This window comes from Lathyrus oleraceus, chromosome 5, assembly GCF_024323335.1.
Source record: "Lathyrus oleraceus cultivar Zhongwan6 chromosome 5, CAAS_Psat_ZW6_1.0, whole genome shotgun sequence".
In the NCBI taxonomy this organism is placed as follows: Eukaryota; Viridiplantae; Streptophyta; class Magnoliopsida; order Fabales; family Fabaceae; genus Lathyrus; species Lathyrus oleraceus.
Genome location: NC_066583.1, coordinates 5,671,755 through 5,689,844, shown reverse-complemented (window position 1 = coordinate 5,689,844; position 18,090 = coordinate 5,671,755). Strand labels below are relative to the sequence as shown.

At 34.5% G+C, this 18,090-nt stretch overlaps 2 protein-coding genes across 3 annotated transcripts; one reads left to right on the top strand and one right to left on the bottom strand.

The window, feature by feature from the left end:
- Positions 1-387: 387 nt before the first annotated feature.
- Positions 388-5,902, top strand: LOC127082937 (tRNA-dihydrouridine(47) synthase [NAD(P)(+)]-like). 2 transcript variants are annotated; one of them, XM_051023165.1, is made up of 10 exons: positions 388-738; positions 820-936; positions 1,030-1,263; positions 2,231-2,516; positions 2,621-2,877; positions 3,323-3,595; positions 3,710-3,991; positions 4,088-4,208; positions 4,791-4,960; positions 5,425-5,902. In XM_051023165.1, the coding sequence occupies exons 1-10, from the start codon at positions 505-507 to the stop codon at positions 5,521-5,523; spliced, it is 2,073 nt and encodes a 690-aa protein (XP_050879122.1). In that variant the 5' UTR covers positions 388-504; the 3' UTR covers positions 5,524-5,902. The 2 variants fall into 2 exon arrangements, with proteins under 2 accessions (XP_050879122.1, XP_050879121.1); XM_051023164.1 differs by having other exon boundaries at positions 389-738; positions 2,231-2,537.
- Positions 5,903-6,459: 557 nt separating this feature from the next.
- On the bottom strand, positions 6,460-8,547 carry LOC127085319 (amidophosphoribosyltransferase, chloroplastic). The gene has a single exon (XM_051025841.1). The coding sequence runs from the start codon at positions 8,448-8,450 to the stop codon at positions 6,747-6,749; it is 1,704 nt and encodes a 567-aa protein (XP_050881798.1). The 5' UTR covers positions 8,451-8,547; the 3' UTR covers positions 6,460-6,746.
- Positions 8,548-18,090: the final 9,543 nt, after the last annotated feature.

The following is an 18,090-nucleotide window of genomic DNA, read 5'->3' as shown; positions in this document are numbered from 1 at the left end:
CCTTGTTAATCTATTATAAAGAGAGAGTTCCTTCGATAGTCTTTATGCACTAAACATAACTAACTAAGTGTGAGTTCAACATATAACTAATTTGTACACACTATAACAACCTTATCTAAACGTGTTTTACAATTCACTTTATATTCTTAAAACATAATAGCTTTATACTTAAAAATACAATGTTGCATGGATCACCTTAAAAATACCAAGCAGAATGACTTGTTTGATTTGATAGAGTTTAAGAGTCCTCATCCTTCTTTAATATTGTTGGAGTTGATGGTGAAATATTTTCTGTTTCAATTTTCCATTATCATTTTTAAATTTCCTTTTCAAAAAAAAAAAAATTAAAAATATTTTATTAAAAAAAAGAAGATAAAAACCCTACCCGGCATTGCCAAGTATCTGTCCATTTCCTTCATGTGGGGAGGCCAACGCCTACGGTTACAAACTTACTGATAACAGTAAAAGACCGACAACCGTACCATCAGCGTTTTCATAGCGGACATGAACGTCAACGGCGGCGAGGAAGATTCTCGCCACGGAGGTTCGGCGGTAACTCTTCAAACCACCGATCAACTCATCGCCAGGTGCATAGCTCCTGTCAAAAACGAATTCCTTCGTCCTCCTCCAGACCGAACTTCCTCCCAAAACGACGACGTTTCAATCCCAAAGGACAAAGCCCCCGTTCTCGCCAAGGAGAAGAAATCCAAACGCCAACTCAAACGCGAACGTCGTCAGGTACTCCTTCCACCACTCGCATTTCCATTTCCATTATATAGCATGCAAATACGACATGACGTTTCACTCTGTACTCTGTAGGATCAAAAATCAACGAAAAATCTGTGTCCAGAGATTTCCAAGTCCGGTGATGTTAATTCATGTCGTTATCAAGATAAGTGTCGTTTCAGCCACGATATAGAAGCTTTTAAGGAACAGGTATAGGAGGTTATCACTGTACTGAATTTTTTTTTGAAACCCTAATTTTAATCTATGTAATTAAGAAGAGTTTTGGATTTTGAATGAGTGCAGAAACCGGCTGATTTGGAAGGAGAATGTCCTTTTTTGAAATCTGAAGGGTCTTGTCCTTATGGCCTATCGTGTAGATTTTTAGGTACTCATGAAGAGGGTAAGCCTTTATCTTCTAATGGATTGGAGAGAAGGTCTGAAGTTAATGGTTTTAGCAAAGATGTTCAAAAGCTTTTGTGGAAAAATAAGATGACTTTCCCCAAAGCTGATGCAAAACTCAAAAGTCTTGGCCTATTGGTATGTTCTTTATTTGTTTGTTGTTGTTTATGGTGTTATGTCTATTATTTTCCTTAGAAAATGTCATAAATGATTGTCATTCTAGTGACTTTGTTACTTAGCTGCTACTTCACATTAGAGTAGTCAATAGCAGCCAATAGTGGAGCAGAGGCCGAGCACTATGGGAAGAGCCTTAGCAGTGCAGAACACTGGTAAATAGCGGGATAGCGGAGCAGAGCGGTTCCCGGTCCAGAGCAGTTTCTGGCCCGCTATCCTTTCCCCCTCTAAAAAATCGAAATTACCCCTTAAATTTACAATGCTCTAAGGGTAATTTTGGGTTTTTCAATAATATTTGAGTCTAGACAAAACCTTAACCTTTCTTCACAGTCGTCTATGCACTTCAAGAGTCAATGTGTGCTTTGATTTATGGGTAATTTATGAGTTGAGTTATTTGTTTAATTTTATATTAAATATGTGTTTATAATTATTATATGTAATTTGTCAAAAAAATGATCAAATAGAGAGGTCATTCTGCTATCCCACTTTTGGGGTCGGCCGCTCCTTGCGGTATTCGGGAATGACTACTCTGGTTCACATAAGACGCCGGTATGCGTGTAATTGTAGTCGCACTACACTATTGATGGCATGTCTGATGATCAAAGCGTGTCTATGTGTCTGACAACAACACAGGTGTTTGCTTTAAACTACTTTCATTTTCTTAAATTATTATCTGCCTGCAGTCAGTGTTTCATAACTTGCAAATCTTCATCAACATGCTCACAGTTTTTCTTCCTAATCAATTATTACTATACTAAAATAATAGGTTTAAAATGCCTGTCAGTATTCCTTTATGATTATCGCTCAAAATTCACAGGTTGTTTTTTCCCCTTTACTACAGCTTAAATTACTATGGCTTTAATGTAATTGTAACTTTCTTTTAGTACTCAATTTTAATTTTCTCCTTCCATTTTAATCAATCATTTGTCAGTCTAAGTCAAAAGGGAATGCCTTGGAAAACAAAGATGGCGGTGACAAATGTGTTCAGTCTGATGACATTGGTTCTTGTGCGGTTACATCTGAGTTGGAAAACAAAGATGGTGTTGACAAATGCCATCAGTCTGATGACGATGATTCTTTTGGGGTGATTGTTGACTCAGATTCTAAGTTAGAATGCTCTGTAGAGGTTCTAAAAGATGACGATGGCGTCAATAGAGAACTTGAATCTGATGTACTTTGTCCCCTGAAGAGAAGAAAAACTGCGGAAGATTGTGCTGGTGAGGAGACAAAAACTGAAGGTTATAAAATCATCTTTTACTTGATTGATTATAGTTTATTGCATTCAATTTTTGTGGTACTTAGCTTCATATTGCTAAAACAGGTGTGAGTGTTGCTGGTCAAAATGTTGACGGAAGCTGCATAAGATCTGAGCCAGAGGCAGGAACTGAAGCTATAACCCCAGAAACTGATATAAGTTTGAAATCACACTTGCGTGAGAAGAAGCTTATTGATTTCAGGGATAAGTTGTATCTTGCCCCCTTGACCACTGTTGGAAATCTCCCTTTCCGGAGAGTTTGCAAAGTATTAGGAGCTGATGTAACATGTGGTGAAATGGCAATGTGCACAAATCTTTTGCAGGTACCTATATGGATTTTCTGCTAGTTTCTATCTTTAATCCCGTGTATAGTCACAGAGGTGATCTAATCAACTCTGTTATCTTGTGATATGAATTTTGGGCAGTTCCCATATAGTTTGGCATCTATCTTTTTTCCGTAAAATTAATTTATGTAGAGAGTTATATTATATCCCTCATAGTTAGGCACTGTTACATTGAATGGCTGCTTTTGAATGTTGAAGCCTGAATTTACTACTACTAATAATAAATTAGTAATAACCTTTTTTAAAACTCAGTTGTGAACTGATGATTTATCAAGAATGGAACATGATAATTTTCCTTCTCCCATGCTCTTTCCTCTTTGCTTTGTTATGCGCAGCTCTATCCCGTCTTTTCTTTTGCATATTCTCTCAACATTTGAACCATCATTTTGATATTTCAACTGTCACTATTTTATTTTTGTTATAGGGTCAAGCTTCAGAATGGGCATTGCTGAGACGCCATTCATCTGAAGATTTATTTGGTGTACAAATCTGTGGCGCATATCCAGATTCTGTGGCGCGAACAGTTGAACTAATAGAAAAGGAATGTTCAGTAGATTTCATTGATATAAATATGGGCTGCCCTATTGACATTGTTGTGAACAAGGGTGCTGGATCAGCTCTTCTTACAAAACCAATGCGCATGAAAAGTGTTGTAGAAGTAGCTTCAGGCACAGTTGATATACCAATAACTATCAAGGTATTTTCCATGCTAAACACTAATTAAACACAACAATTTTTTTTTGTCAAATTACATTTAGCATCTTGATAGCTTCCTCTGTTCTGCCGCGGCTCGAATTTTTCATTGCACCAGGTACGGACAGCTTATTTTGAAGGAAAGAACCGTATCGACTCAGTGATAGCAGACTTTAGCTCCTGGGGAGCTAGTGCAGTAACAATACACGGTAGGTCACGGCAACAACGCTACAGTAAGCTTCCTGACTGGGATTACGTATATCAATGTACAAAGAAAGCCCCTAAAAATTTGCAAGTAGTGGGGAATGGAGATGTTTTTTCATTTGAAGACTGGAACAATCACAAAACTGAATGCCCTGAGCTTGCTACATGCATGATTGCCCGTGGTGCACTGATTAAAGTTAGTATTATCACCTTGGCTCAATCTCATTTTATCGAGTTTGTTATTGAGTATTGTATCTATTGCTTTGTTTAAACTTATGACTGTTGTGTGCAGCCTTGGATATTTACAGAGATAAAGGAGCAGCGACATTGGGACATTAGTTCCGGCGAGCGGTTAAATATTTTCAAAGATTTTGTGCATTTTGGTCTTCAACATTGGGGTTCAGATACCAAAGGTATGTTTTATTATACTCATATTTTAACTGTTCCTTACAACAACAACCAAGCCTTAATTCCATTAAGTGGGGTCACTACATGTTTTTTTATTTTTTATTTTATGTATTTGATCCATCTCTATGAGATTCAACAAAGTTTTACGTCGGCTGTCGACTGTCTAACATAACCCTCTATTTATCAGGGCTTATTCCTTCCTGTTATGAAATTATTAAAATTAAAATAGCTACTGTATTTATCTCAAAATAAACACAACGCTAGTTAGTTGTACTTGTCTTATCTTATGTCAAGAGTGAAAGATCCTTGTGTAAATGGGTCAGATTTGGTTCATGTCTTTTTTCCTTCTTGCAAAGGATACAAGTTATTGATGAGTGAATTAAGGGCGGGGCTTTTGGACAAGGAACATATAATTTTTGGGAGTTTCTTATAAGCGAGTTGAGTTTGCTCACAAGAAAGTATACCTTTAATCCTTTACATCATTACACATACTCTACAAACGATTTGATAGAAAAACATGAAATATGAGCCCTTTCTTTCTTGTCATCTTACTGCTGTATAATTCTTAATTATATGTTGTATTTCAGGAGTGGAGACAACCAGACGGTTCTTGTTGGAATGGCTTAGCTACACCTGTAGGTACATACCTGTTGGTCTTATGGAAGTTGTTCCACAACGAATAAATTGGCGTCCACCATCTTATTACGGGCGTGATGACCTTGAGACACTGATGGCCTCAGACTCCGCAGCTGACTGGGTATGCAATTCCTCATTGTTTCATGTTTTCTTGAGTATATATTTAAAGTTAAACATAGTTTTTTTTTGGTATGCAGCATTTCTATTTCAATAAATACTATCTGATCTATTAATTTTCTCTAGATTAGAAGAAACAGTAGATTATCCTGAAAGTTTTGGTCCTTATCCTTGTTCATTATAATTATTTTATAAACCTTGCATAATTCTTAATCCATAGTAAAGATTTTACTTTCATTAAAAAAAATGAAGATTTTACACACAACAGGACATAGTTTTGTTCAACAGGATGTGGCTATTAACACTTCATGATTATCTATATACATTTTCATGATTATCTAATACTATAATATTAACACTTCATAATTATCTATACACATTTTCATTATAATCTAATACTATAATATTCTGGCCCTCATGCTGTTAAACAATTATTTTTATTCTCATTTTTCTTTTTACTATACACAGGTGCGATTATCAGAGATGTTACTTGGCAAAGTTCCAGACGGATTTGCTTTTGCCCCGAAGCATAAATCAAATGCTTACGACAGAGCTGAAAATGGTTAATTTCCGGAGTTTTCCTGCTGCCCGGTTTGTTTGAACAGGCTGAGGAGACATACCGTCTTGTTGTATTGTTCCCTTATTTTTTGGGGGAGTTTTTCATACTTGAGCTTGATTTTCAACTCTCCGCTCCTCTTCTAGGAATTAAAACATTTATTTAATAAACCTTAACATTTGAAATGTGACCAATAATAGTCAGAGTCAGGCTGACTTTTGCATGTTTGGGTCAATTTGAGATTTGTAATTGCTGAATTTATGTCGGAGTTCTTTCAATGGTTGATTGGGGAGGACTTGGGAAGTGACTCATGTCACGTTTCATGTGCAAAATGTTGTTCAGATAAACACACCCAACAAATGTCATAAATGAGATGAGATTTTGGTATTACTTATTTTGAATCCCATTCTTAATTTGACTCGTCCCTAATTTCATATGCCATTCAAAGAAAGTTGTCAAAGACGGTTCAATGTGTTTATACTGGAAGAGTAAAGACTAATGACAAACCATTTGGTCATGAATGCGCAATTTTTTTTATGTAAAACAGGGCATCAAGTGATAATATGAGTATTAAAGTTTTTACATAAATAAACAAGGACATGTGAGTTAAATCAACAAAAAAATGACTCATTCTTTGAACCACACATTAACATTTTTATAGTTTTTTTTTTAAATTTAACCAATCACAATTGCCACTTTGTTAAATTATTAAAAAAGAAGTTAGTACATTTATTAGAAAAGAACCAACAATTTGGGTCTAAAATTGAGCAAGATATTTACAACTGTCTACAATAAAGGTCTCAAATAAAATCACAACAAGTGGAATAATAGTTGAAAGATGTATCTAGATTAATATCTACAAGTGTCTCAAATAAAATTACTTAAGTGAAGAATTTATGAAAAATAAATATATAGTCTGTGTGATGTATATTTAAGAAGAAACAACATAAAGGCAAACCCTGAAATATATAGTTTTATATTGAAAAATAAACAAAAACAAAGCAAAACCTGTAGTTCCTAATAAAAAACTATAAAATAACCCTCCTTAGTTTTTAATCATATATAAGATCAACCTAAATTAAAAATAAGAAAATTCCAAATATAAAAATTAGCTTAAAGTAAAATAGTGTAGTCAGATGATACTTTCTTTAGACATTTATCTGTCCATTACTTGTACCTTGTATATTGTTTGTGCCTATACTATACTCCAGAATCACAAGTAGAACAATTGTGATCAAACTCCAACAATCTTCACCTCTTTCTGATTTGGGATAGCTTGAACAGTTCCATTTAATCCACCATCCACTGCCTTCTTCTTGACTTTAAGTTCAAGAGGTTCAACAGGATAATTCCCAGTGAAACAAGCATAACAGAAATTAGAAGAATCATCACCCAACAGCTTCTTCAAACTATCCATAGGTAAGAAAGCAAGTGAATCACAACCAATAAACTCCTTAATCTCATCCACACTCATCCTATTAGATATCAACTCATCAGGGCTAGGTGTATCCACACCATAATAACATGATCCAATAATTGGTGGACATGCAATTCTCATATGAACCTCTTTAGCACCAGCTTCTTTCAACAGCCTCACAATTTTGGATGATGTTGTTCCTCTCACAATAGAATCATCAACAACCACAACTCTTTTCCCTTCAAGAACCGCGCGAACCGGGGAAAGCTTCAATTTCACACCAAAATCTCTAATCTTCTGCGACGGCTCAATGAAAGTTCTTCCAACGTAGTGTGACCTAATCAAACCCTGCTGAAAAGGTACACCAGCTTTTGCAGCATAGCCAAGTGCAGCTACAACACCAGAATCAGGAACAGCGATAACAACATCACAATCAACAGGATTCTCAGTAGCCAATATTTCACCAAACAATCTCCTCGATTCATAAACAGATTTCCCAAAAACAACAGAATTTGGCAGTGAGAAATAAATATGTTCAAAAATACATTGTTTTGGCTCTGGATGAAAAACAAGAGAATAAGATTGAACACCAGTTTCATCCACAACCACAATTTCGCCAGGATAAACCTCTCTCACATAACTAGCTTCAATCAAATCAAGCGCACAGGTTTCCGAAGCAAAAACAACAGAACCATTCGTTCTTCTTCCCATAACCAAAGGTCGAAAACCGTAAGGATCTCTCACAGCAACAAGTTTATCCTCGGTAACAAACACAAGCGAGTAAGCACCTTGCACTTTCTCACAAGCATCAATAACTCTAGTTATAAAACTCTTCTGATTCGAAGTTGCAATAAGATGAAGAATAACCTCAGTATCAGAAGTAGTATTAAAAATGGAACCAGAATCTTCAAGCTTGTTTCTCAAGGAACGGTAATTCACGAAGTTACCATTATGAGCAACACCAACTGAACCAAAACGGTAACCTGCAACAAAAGGTTGAACGTTTTTCAGCATAGATTGACCTGCGGTTGAGTAACGAACATGACCGATGGCCAAAGTTCCCGGTAATTGACGGAGTTTGGTATCGTTAAAAACTTCGGAAACGAGACCGACGCCGGTAACGGTTTGAAGGATGTTATTATTGACGGAGACAATTCCAGCACCTTCTTGACCACGGTGTTGAAGAGCGTGGAGAGCTAGATAACATAAGCGAGAGGCTTCGGGGTCGCCGTAGATACCGACGACGCCGCATTCTTCGCGAGGCTTTTCGTCGTCGTTGGCGGTTAGGTTTAGGAAAGGGAATGTGTTTGTGGTGTTAGGGTTGGTGTTGTTGGATGAGGAGAGTGATTTGTAGTTGCGGGAATGAGAAAGTGTGGTTTTGGAGTTTGAGTTTGAGTTTGAGAAAAGAAGTTTGTTAGGGAAAAAAGAAGGGTTGAAAGAGGAAGAAGAAGAAGAAAAAGAAGAGAAAGAGAGTTTGGGGTTGGCGAGGGAGGAGGAAGAGAGAGCAGAGTTTGAAGCCATGCCGCGTAATAAAAACAGGGTAAACTGAAAGAGAAGGCAGACGATATATATATATATATATAACAACTAACAGAGCGGGCACTTAGGTTTTGTTACTTACCAATGGTGTAAAATTAGTTTACACCTATCATCATGTAACCTACAACAACTTGCATGCTATCAAATTATATTAATATTTTTAAAAAATTTATTTACAAGAACAATGTATAAAAATTAAATTCATGAATTTTTTGTTTATCTAAAATTTATTTAAACTTATAAAGTACATGACCATTAAATTCATGATTTATTTATTTATATTTTAAAAACATCTCTGGTCATATTTATAAGTATAACTTGATTTTTTTTTATAATTATTAAATAATTAATTATATAGTATATTGTATAATTTAGATATATTAATTCTTAAATAAATATAACAAATAAATTGTATATGTAATATTATTTATTTCCAAATAAATGTACCATAACTATTATTATTATTATTATTATTATTTATTATTATTATTATTATTTTTTCAAACATAACTTTTTTACTTAATTGTATATGTAATATTATTTATATAACTTCTGTTAAACTTTTTATAAAATCAATTATTTTTAAATATACATCGTATTTGGAGCATCCTATCTCATCAATAATAAATATTTGTCACTTTTAATTCAATAATTTTAAGGGTAATGCTAAGTTGGTCCTTGGGACACAAGTTAAGGGATAAATATAGTAAAAAATTATTGGAAATTGTGTCTTAAATTTAATACAACTTCATAATTTATATTTTTATTGTTTTTTCCAATACGAATTTTCTATTTGTGGATTTTTTAACATGTGCCCTTGGGGCACAAGTTAACATTACTCTAATTTTAAAATTTTAACTAAAAGAATCACACATGTTGTAAAATAATATCGATCATCGTTTTTAAGTTTATAATTTATAGTTTATAAACTGGCTGACAATAAAAAAATTTGTATAATAATAATTTCATTATTTAATAATAATATTTTGAGTTTATAACTTATTCTATTAATTTATAATTTATTTCTTATACATTACTTAAATAATATTTTAACTTATAATTTATAATTTATCATTTTTTCTTCTATTTTTTTCTTTATTATTTTAACTATAACATACCGATATCTTTTATAATTTAATTTAATTTAAAATAAAATGATTATATATTAAATGTCTTCTATGTTATTTTAATTTATTAATTAATTAAATCATGCTAATTTTATCAAACACTTCAATTACTTTATTAGTTATCGATCATCATCTTAATATAAATTATTTTTTAATTTATATATTATTTAATTGAGGTGCACTATTTGTGTCACAAATTTTACACTGCATTGTATTATTTAAAAAAATTTAAAATAAAAATAATCAATGATTAGTTGGTCTAATGGTGATTAAAATTGAATTTGGTAGAGATGACAAGTTTGATTCTCGCACAATTGCGGTCAGAAGAATCTTCAAACTACTTAATGTCAAAATTGAGTCCAATAGAGAAAATTAAAATAAAAGGAAACATTTCATGTAAATCATATTGACACTGCATATCTATTAAATTGATAAATAAATATAAATTATATAAATTACTTATTTAATATATTAAAATAATACATTTTAATAATTAATTTATAAATATCAATAATTTATTTATATTTAAATATAAGTTAGAATGGTTGATCTTAAGGTAAGGAATGGAGAGCATTCATCAAATTGATGGCTATCCGAAAAGTATTTATGGAGTCTGAAAAAACCATAATGATAAATGTTACGGTAATAAATATATAGGATAATACAAAGTTAGTTGATAAAATAATTGACATGATAGTTTATAGATAATGATATAGCAAACCTATAGTAAAACTGGTGTTATGTAATCTTTTTTTCTTTTTTTTCTTTTTTTTCTTTTTTTAGGATCTCCAGTATATTTATTTGATTTTTTGAATTAATAAGAGTTTATTTTATTAAAAAAATATATAAATATAAATATACTACTGTCACATATTAAATCCAGATCTATAATTAATATTCACTTTATTCAAGTAACATAAAACAATATACAATTTATAATGCATGTATAATCTAGATGTATATTTTTTTCTAGACTCGCATGTTTATGTTATAGATTATAAATTTATTTCATAAAAGCTGATCTTGGAAAATTTCCTGACATTTATTTCAAATCTGAATAAATTATGTTTGAATACTTTTAAGAGAAAACATAGTGTTTATTGATATTATAAAAGTTAACTATGAGTGATATATATAGAAATTTTTACAAAAATAATCCATTTTTTAAAGGAAATTCCCAAAATACTCCTGGTTTCAAAAAATTTTTCAAATTACCCCACTTTTAGGAGGAGTCACCAATTGAATTGGAGACTCCTCTTAAAAATTGAATGGAGGCGCCAATTGGATTGGCTATGGCAGGTGCCCTAGCCAATCCAATTGGCGCCCCTGTGTAGGGCTTAAGAGGAGGCGCCAATTCAATTGGAGACTCCTCATAAAATGCAATTTTTGTGTTATAAATAGATGCGTTGTGTGAGTAATTGTTCCACATCTCATACAATCATTTGGCAATCATGTTTAGTGTTCGTCGCCGATACGGTAAGGTGATTTATGCGAGAGACAAACCTCAGATGCTGATGCTGTTCTGGAACATCACTACGTTCGATCAACTGAAGAGGGAGCTGGTTCGTTGGTTAGATGGGAAAATACCAGAAGGGGAAAAAATTCGAAGTATTGAGAGACTTGACATTATCTTTGGTTGGGTGCGAATGAAGACTGATAAGGATGCTAGGGAAATGATGTTCGGTCGAGACGACATCAATTTGATTGTTGTAATCAGTTAGAAATATTTCTGTTTTCAGATAGCTTATTTTCACATAGAGGAACGGTTGCAAACATCGCAACATATGTAAGTTTTTTCTTTTGTTAACTTTTTATCTTTCATCTTCACCAACCCCCTTTTATTTTAACATACCAACTTAGTCAAGTTTTTTTGTTCTTTCTTTTATAGGATGTATCAAGGTTCCGAACTCGGGTCCACGAATATGTCCATATGGACCCGATGATTCAACCTTATGTTGAACTCGCCAGTTTTGGTCATATAAGCAAGATTTTGTCTTGGTCCATAGATAACAAATTCATTCTAGCTTTATGCGAAAGATGGAGACCAGAGACACACACATTTTGGTTCTCAACCGGTGAGTGTACCGTGACGTTAGAAGACGTCTACATGCTTTTGGGACTACCCATTGAAGGTAAGGCTGTTAATGGTAAAACCAACTATGAGAATTCAATTTGCATGGATCTCTTGGAGACTGATTTGTTAGATGATAACGCATGAGGTCAAGGTATACTACTTTCACGCCTTAAGTCGTACTATAATAGTTTATACTTAGATGAGCATTCTACCGAAGATGCTCGAATAATAAAAACTAGGTGTTACATTATGCTGTTAATTGGCTCGTTTTTATTTCCCGAAGGTAGTGGTTCTAGCATGCATATTATGTATTTACCTTTACTTAGACATGTAGATAGAATAGGAAGTTACAGTTGGGGATCTGCTTGTCTAGCCTATCTCTATAGCTCCTTGTGCAAAAACTCACACAAAGACACATCTATATTTTTTGGATGTGCTATTTTGCTACAAGCATGGGGTTGGTCAAGACTACCATCCCTAGCACCCGTCAACAACAACCCTTTCACATTTCCGTATGCACAAAAGTAAGTTGTTTAAATTGCTATTACTTTACTTACTTCTTTAAAGATTATTACCTCTAACTAATATTTTTTTTTTGACTTTTTCGTGTAGATGGTATGCACGTGGTATGAGTTACAACAAATGTCCAAGACACTGTATTACTCAGTATCGCAACTTGTTGGATCACCTTCGACCGACAAACGTAAGGAAAATAACTTAATTATTTCGTTGTATTTTGTCAACTTCTTCTACCTTGACTATAATCCAATCTTCTTTTACATTTCAGTTTATTTGGCGTCCATACCTTAATTTGGATCATGACCATCAAGTCAACGCTGAAGACGCGGCCGTATGGACTGCATGCACACCGATAATACGGTTCAGAACTGTGGAGATGCACAACAGTGATCGTGTGAAGCTGCAGTTCGGTATGCCCCAAAATATCCCAGATCCCCCAGCTAGCCTAGGAGAATGGCATATGCCCAAAGTTAACGACCAATGGAACTTCAATCCATGGCAAAGCTTCGCAAGATCGGAGTGTCGCAAATGGAAGCACCGTCATGACCATGTGTTAACTGACGCAGTCATGCCAACTGAAGAAAAACCAAGTCGTACTTATATGGCTTGGCACAAATCGGTTGGTTTTCAGTTCATCGCCGAGGATATGTACTTGTACGACCCACGCCAGATGACTTACACACTTGACACCTCAACATCAAACCCCCAACAACAGTGTCAGACTGGATACACACAACCCCCTGTCCGTCAAACGTTCCGTTCAACCAACACACAAACATACGATCAAAACATTCCATACACCTAACCCCAATACCAAGAGCATACCCCATACCACCACCAACAAATTGACCATCAACCTGAGACTCAACATCGCTTTGCACCCACCCCATCACCCTACCAAAGTCGCCTAAGCCAGAACACCCAACGATCATTCAACACCAACCGCCCCTCCTCCTACCGTAGCCAAGAAGCCCAAACCTCACAAAACCAAAACATCCAACAACCCTATCTCTACCAAACACCCCAACAACCTTTCCAACCTTTCCTCGACGCATCGTTCACACCCATGTCTCCCTTTAACCGTCCCGGTCACCCATTAATGAGTCAACCACATCCCAACTTCTATGGCATGGGTCATGAGCTCAGCTACGGCGGTACACCATCGATGCATACTGAAGACTATGCCGACTTGTCTGACTACCTCAATAGACCTTCTCCTGTAGTTGGTAGTGACGCTCCTGGCCCCTCAGATGCTCAAACACCGGTACCGAATCATCAACGTGGGTTAGGGCCACGGGTTAGGGTAGCTAGAGGATGTGGGACCGGAGGTCGGTTAGGTGATCCCGGTCATCACCATTAGGTTTCTTTGTGTAAACGGCAAATTTTATTAATATCAATTGGTCCTATATCAAATTTATCTATCACGTATACCATTTACCAAAAAAAATTGCATTTTAGGAGGAGTCTCCAGTTGAATTGGCGCCTCCTCTTAAGCCCTACACAGGGGCGCCAATTGGATTGGCTAGGGCACCTGCCCTAGCCAATCCAATTGGCGCATCCATTCAATTTTTAAGAGGAGTCTCCAATTCAATTGGCGACTCCTCCTAAAAGTGGGGTAGTTTATGATTTTTTTTGAAACCAGGGGTATTTTGGGAGTTTCCTTGAAAAAGTGGGTTATTTTCGTTAAAAAATCACATATATACGATTACATCACATTTATATTTTTAAAATTCTGATATACATAATGAATTGATACATCTCTATTGAGCAAGCGTATATAATTATTTTACTTTGGTAAACATTAAACTCTATTTTTAAATTTTAGAAATAAAATTTATACTTGTTTTTTAATTATTTATTCTCATAACATAGAGTAATAAAGGTAAAAGATATAGTTGTTTCGACCCGGTTAAAGTAATAGATGGATATGAGAGGTTTTTCAAGATATGAGACACTTGATCCTAACCATGTAAAGAGTTGTTGAAAAGATTCGACATGGATAGTTGCAAGGCAATGTCTACTTCAATGGGATCCAGAACTTATGTTGATCAAGATGAATCAGGTGTTTCGATTGATATCACGAAGTACCGAGGTATGATTGATTCCTTACTATATTTGACGGTAAGCCATCCTGATATAATGTTTAGTGTGTATCTTTGTGCGCGGTTTCAAGCCAATCCAAAGGAATCACATCTCACCGCTGTTAAAAGGATCATGAGTATCTCAAAGGAACAACGAATATCGACTTATGGTATCCAAAAGGTAGTATATGTGATTTAGTTGGATATTCTGACTCGGATTATGCAGGTTACAAAACTGATAGAACAAGTACAAGTGGAACATGTCACATCCTAGGAAATGCATTAGTTTCTTGGGTGTGTAAGAAACAAGCATGTGTTGCTCTTAGCATCGCAGAAGCAGAATACATATCAGCAGGAAGTTATTGTGCTTAGATTCTATGGCTAAAGTAACAACTGAGCAATTTCGGACTAAATCTTGGATGCATACCACTTCGATGCAACAACACAAGTGCAATAAATATAACAAAGAATTCAGTCATGCATTCTCGTACTAAACACATATACATTCAACATCACTTCTTACGTGATCATGTGCTCAAAGGCGATGTTGAAGTCTCGTTCGTGGATACCCATAATCAGCTTGCCGACATATTCACAAAATCTTTCCCGAAGGAATCATTTTACAAAATTCGGAGGGAACTTGGTATTTTAGATGATTATGACATTTAATTCTTCAAAATTAATCAGTGCAAACACAAAGGTACACTCTCTCATTACCTCAAATTTTCATTTAAAATTTTATGTATGTGCTTTCTTACATGAGTTTTGAGAAAATTAAATTTTTGTGCCTTTATAATGTTTGTATGATATGTTTGCTTCATATAAAGTTGCCCAAGAATATTTAATAACATGTGTAATTGTTGGTTTCTTAAAATTCATTGCATGCTGATCCTGGTGAACATTATGTTTTTATTTATTGAGGTAATCGGTTACCCCTTATTCAGTAATCGATTACATGTCTGCTTGTGTGACTCATTGCAGCGTTTTTGCATAGTGTAACCGATTACACCTCTTAGGGTAATCTATTACACCTAAACGTTTCCCATATTTTTTCTTTTTATTAAATGTGTGCTATTTGTCTATTTTTTTAATAAGTGCTTCTTTATCAAGTTATCACTTTCCAATACTTTTTCTGAACCCTTTCACTCTTAAGAAATTTGAGATGGCTTCTATTAAGAGACTATTGGAAAACCTTAACCAATCCCAAAACCCAAAAATTAGTAAGGAAGAGAAAAGTGGTGAAGATGAAGGAGATGATGAAGAGAATGTGGGAATGCCGGAAGGGATTAAAGTGATTAAAATGATTAATGTGTTTGTTTCTTGTTTTTTGTTATGCTGAGTTTTCTTGTTTTTAAGTTTATGTTTTAATCATTATGTATGGACAAGTTGTTTTGTATTAAGTTATGTGCTTTTGGTTGTTTTGTTATTTGTTTATGTGTTCATAGTATATGATATATTATCATACAACATATGGTTGTTCGCTGTTTAGTCTTTCCCATCCTTTTTGCTAATGACAAAGGGGGAGATGATATATTTGGTTGTTGTATGTTTCTTTAACAATGCAGCTAGCAATTACTTTAAAAATTATCTCAATCATGGATCAAAGGGGAGTTTCAATTGTTAGAGAAAGCAAGATTGGATAAAACTTTCAATAAAGAGTTGTCATCATCGAAAAGGAGGAGAATGTGAAGACAAGCTCCTCAAAGTGTTTTGATGAAGACATGCTTTACAAACAAATATGCATCGCAAAAAGAATGGTTCAAGACTTAAGCACAAGTCAAGCTTTACTTATAAAAGAATTTCAAGTCTTGAATATTTCTAATGAATTGATCAAATTATTAAGGTATAAAGTTCTCAACCTCTATATGTTCATTCAAGTGCTCAAGAGTTTCATTCATACATGTCATGTTTCATTTAGGCCTCTTAAATATTTTCATATGGCCTTACAATTCATTTTCAACTGCATTTGGTCATTCTGCCTTGATGGTAATCAATTACCAGGTTTGAATTAACCGATTACCAACTGTCTGTGCTGCCTCTTGTGACAATTTTTGTAGCAGGTAATCGATTACCATGTTTTGGATAATCGATTACATGGTGAAAATTTTCAAATTTATTAACGTTAGTTCAGGTGTAACCAATTACACCATATTGGGTAACCGATTACCACTGAACCAGTGGCAGAAATAAATGCATTTTTTCATGAAAACATTTTCTGAATTGTGTTCTTGAATCATGGCATCCATTCATGAATTATGACCATTTAGAAAGGTGTCTAAGGGTTATATATACCACATATTTTTAGAATTTGAATACACCTCCTTCACACTAATATTTCAAACAATTTTTCTCTTCATCTTTTCAAATTTTCTCAAGTGTTCTTGATTAAATTTTTTGGTGAAACTTTCTACACAAAATTTTCAATATACATTCATATAGTTTCATCCATACCATTATTAGAGCACTTATATGTCATAAAGAGAATTGATTTCTTAAAAGGATAAGATCAATCAATAGATTGATATATTGTTCCATCTTTCACCGATAACTTGCACCGGTATGAGCGTTGAAGCGACATAACTCACACTGACTGAATATTGAAGGGATTTTCCCTGGGTCAACAGAATCTCTAGGTGATCTTCCTCTAGTTGATAAAGTCTTGCTGGTCTTCTCTGGATCAACCGATCCTTTAAATGATTTTCCCCTGATCAACAAATGTTTGGAGACTTGCTTCAGACTGGTCAATTCTTGGAATAACCTTCCTATGATCAACTTGATGTTTTGGGTGGCATGCCCCTGATTCATGGGTTATAAGTAGTCTTGATTCTGGTAAATGATCAAGTTTCTCTGATTGCTCTTTGTTGAAATTTCCCTGATGTCAAATGTTGAATTGCAATTAAAATTATTCATTCATAACTGGTAATTTTAATGCGATGCTCATACAAGTTTTGAAAAGAATCATTTATTGGAATGATGTGATAGTGTGTGAGAGTGGACCATGAGTCCAAACGCAATGTTGTTTTAGCAATTTAAAGTGTGAAAGATACAACGAGAATAATGACATCGATGTAGAAAAGTAGCAAATCTTTAGGAGTCAGTTTACACAACCTTGCTATATAATGCTTTCAGAATAAATCCTGCTTCAACTAGGTCTTTAAGGGTTGTAAAGAGGCCTGGTTCATGGTTATCGAAAAAAAGGATATGTGGCTCAAAATTGTTTTTGTACCCACCCTTCTTCTTGATAAACTCCAATCCTACACTCAGTTAATTCAACATACACATTGGTCTTTTAAGAGAGTTTTGAAGGTGTAAGGATAAAGATGATGATTCAAGGTCTCTTGAAATGGCAACCACCTTATTTCGTTTTATGGATGTCGGTGACCCTTTGATTTTGGTATAATGGTCACTAAATCTTGTTTTTTTTGTTGAGGATTTTCTCAAGCTCTTTTGATTTTTGTTTTAATCCCTAACTTTTACATGCACCACTTTTTGAAGCTTTTAGTCCACCGAGATTGCCTCAATTTTTGCCTAAGTCTCCTTTTGGGGGTATTGACTTAACGAGCTTTTTTCTTTTTTAAAAGGCTTGTGACTGCTATGTCATTGGTCATTGAAGAACAACCGACATGCATTTTGGATTTTGTATGGTTCCTTTGACACTTTAGGATGTTTGTGAAGAACATCATATGGTTGATTTCCATATGGGATGTATTCTCTTGTAATTCAAATGTAGGGTCAGATTAACTAAACACTACTCTGCCCCGGGTTAAACATAAGGGTTTGTAGATCCGAAAGAAACACCTACTTCTAGGCTCGAAGTGGTT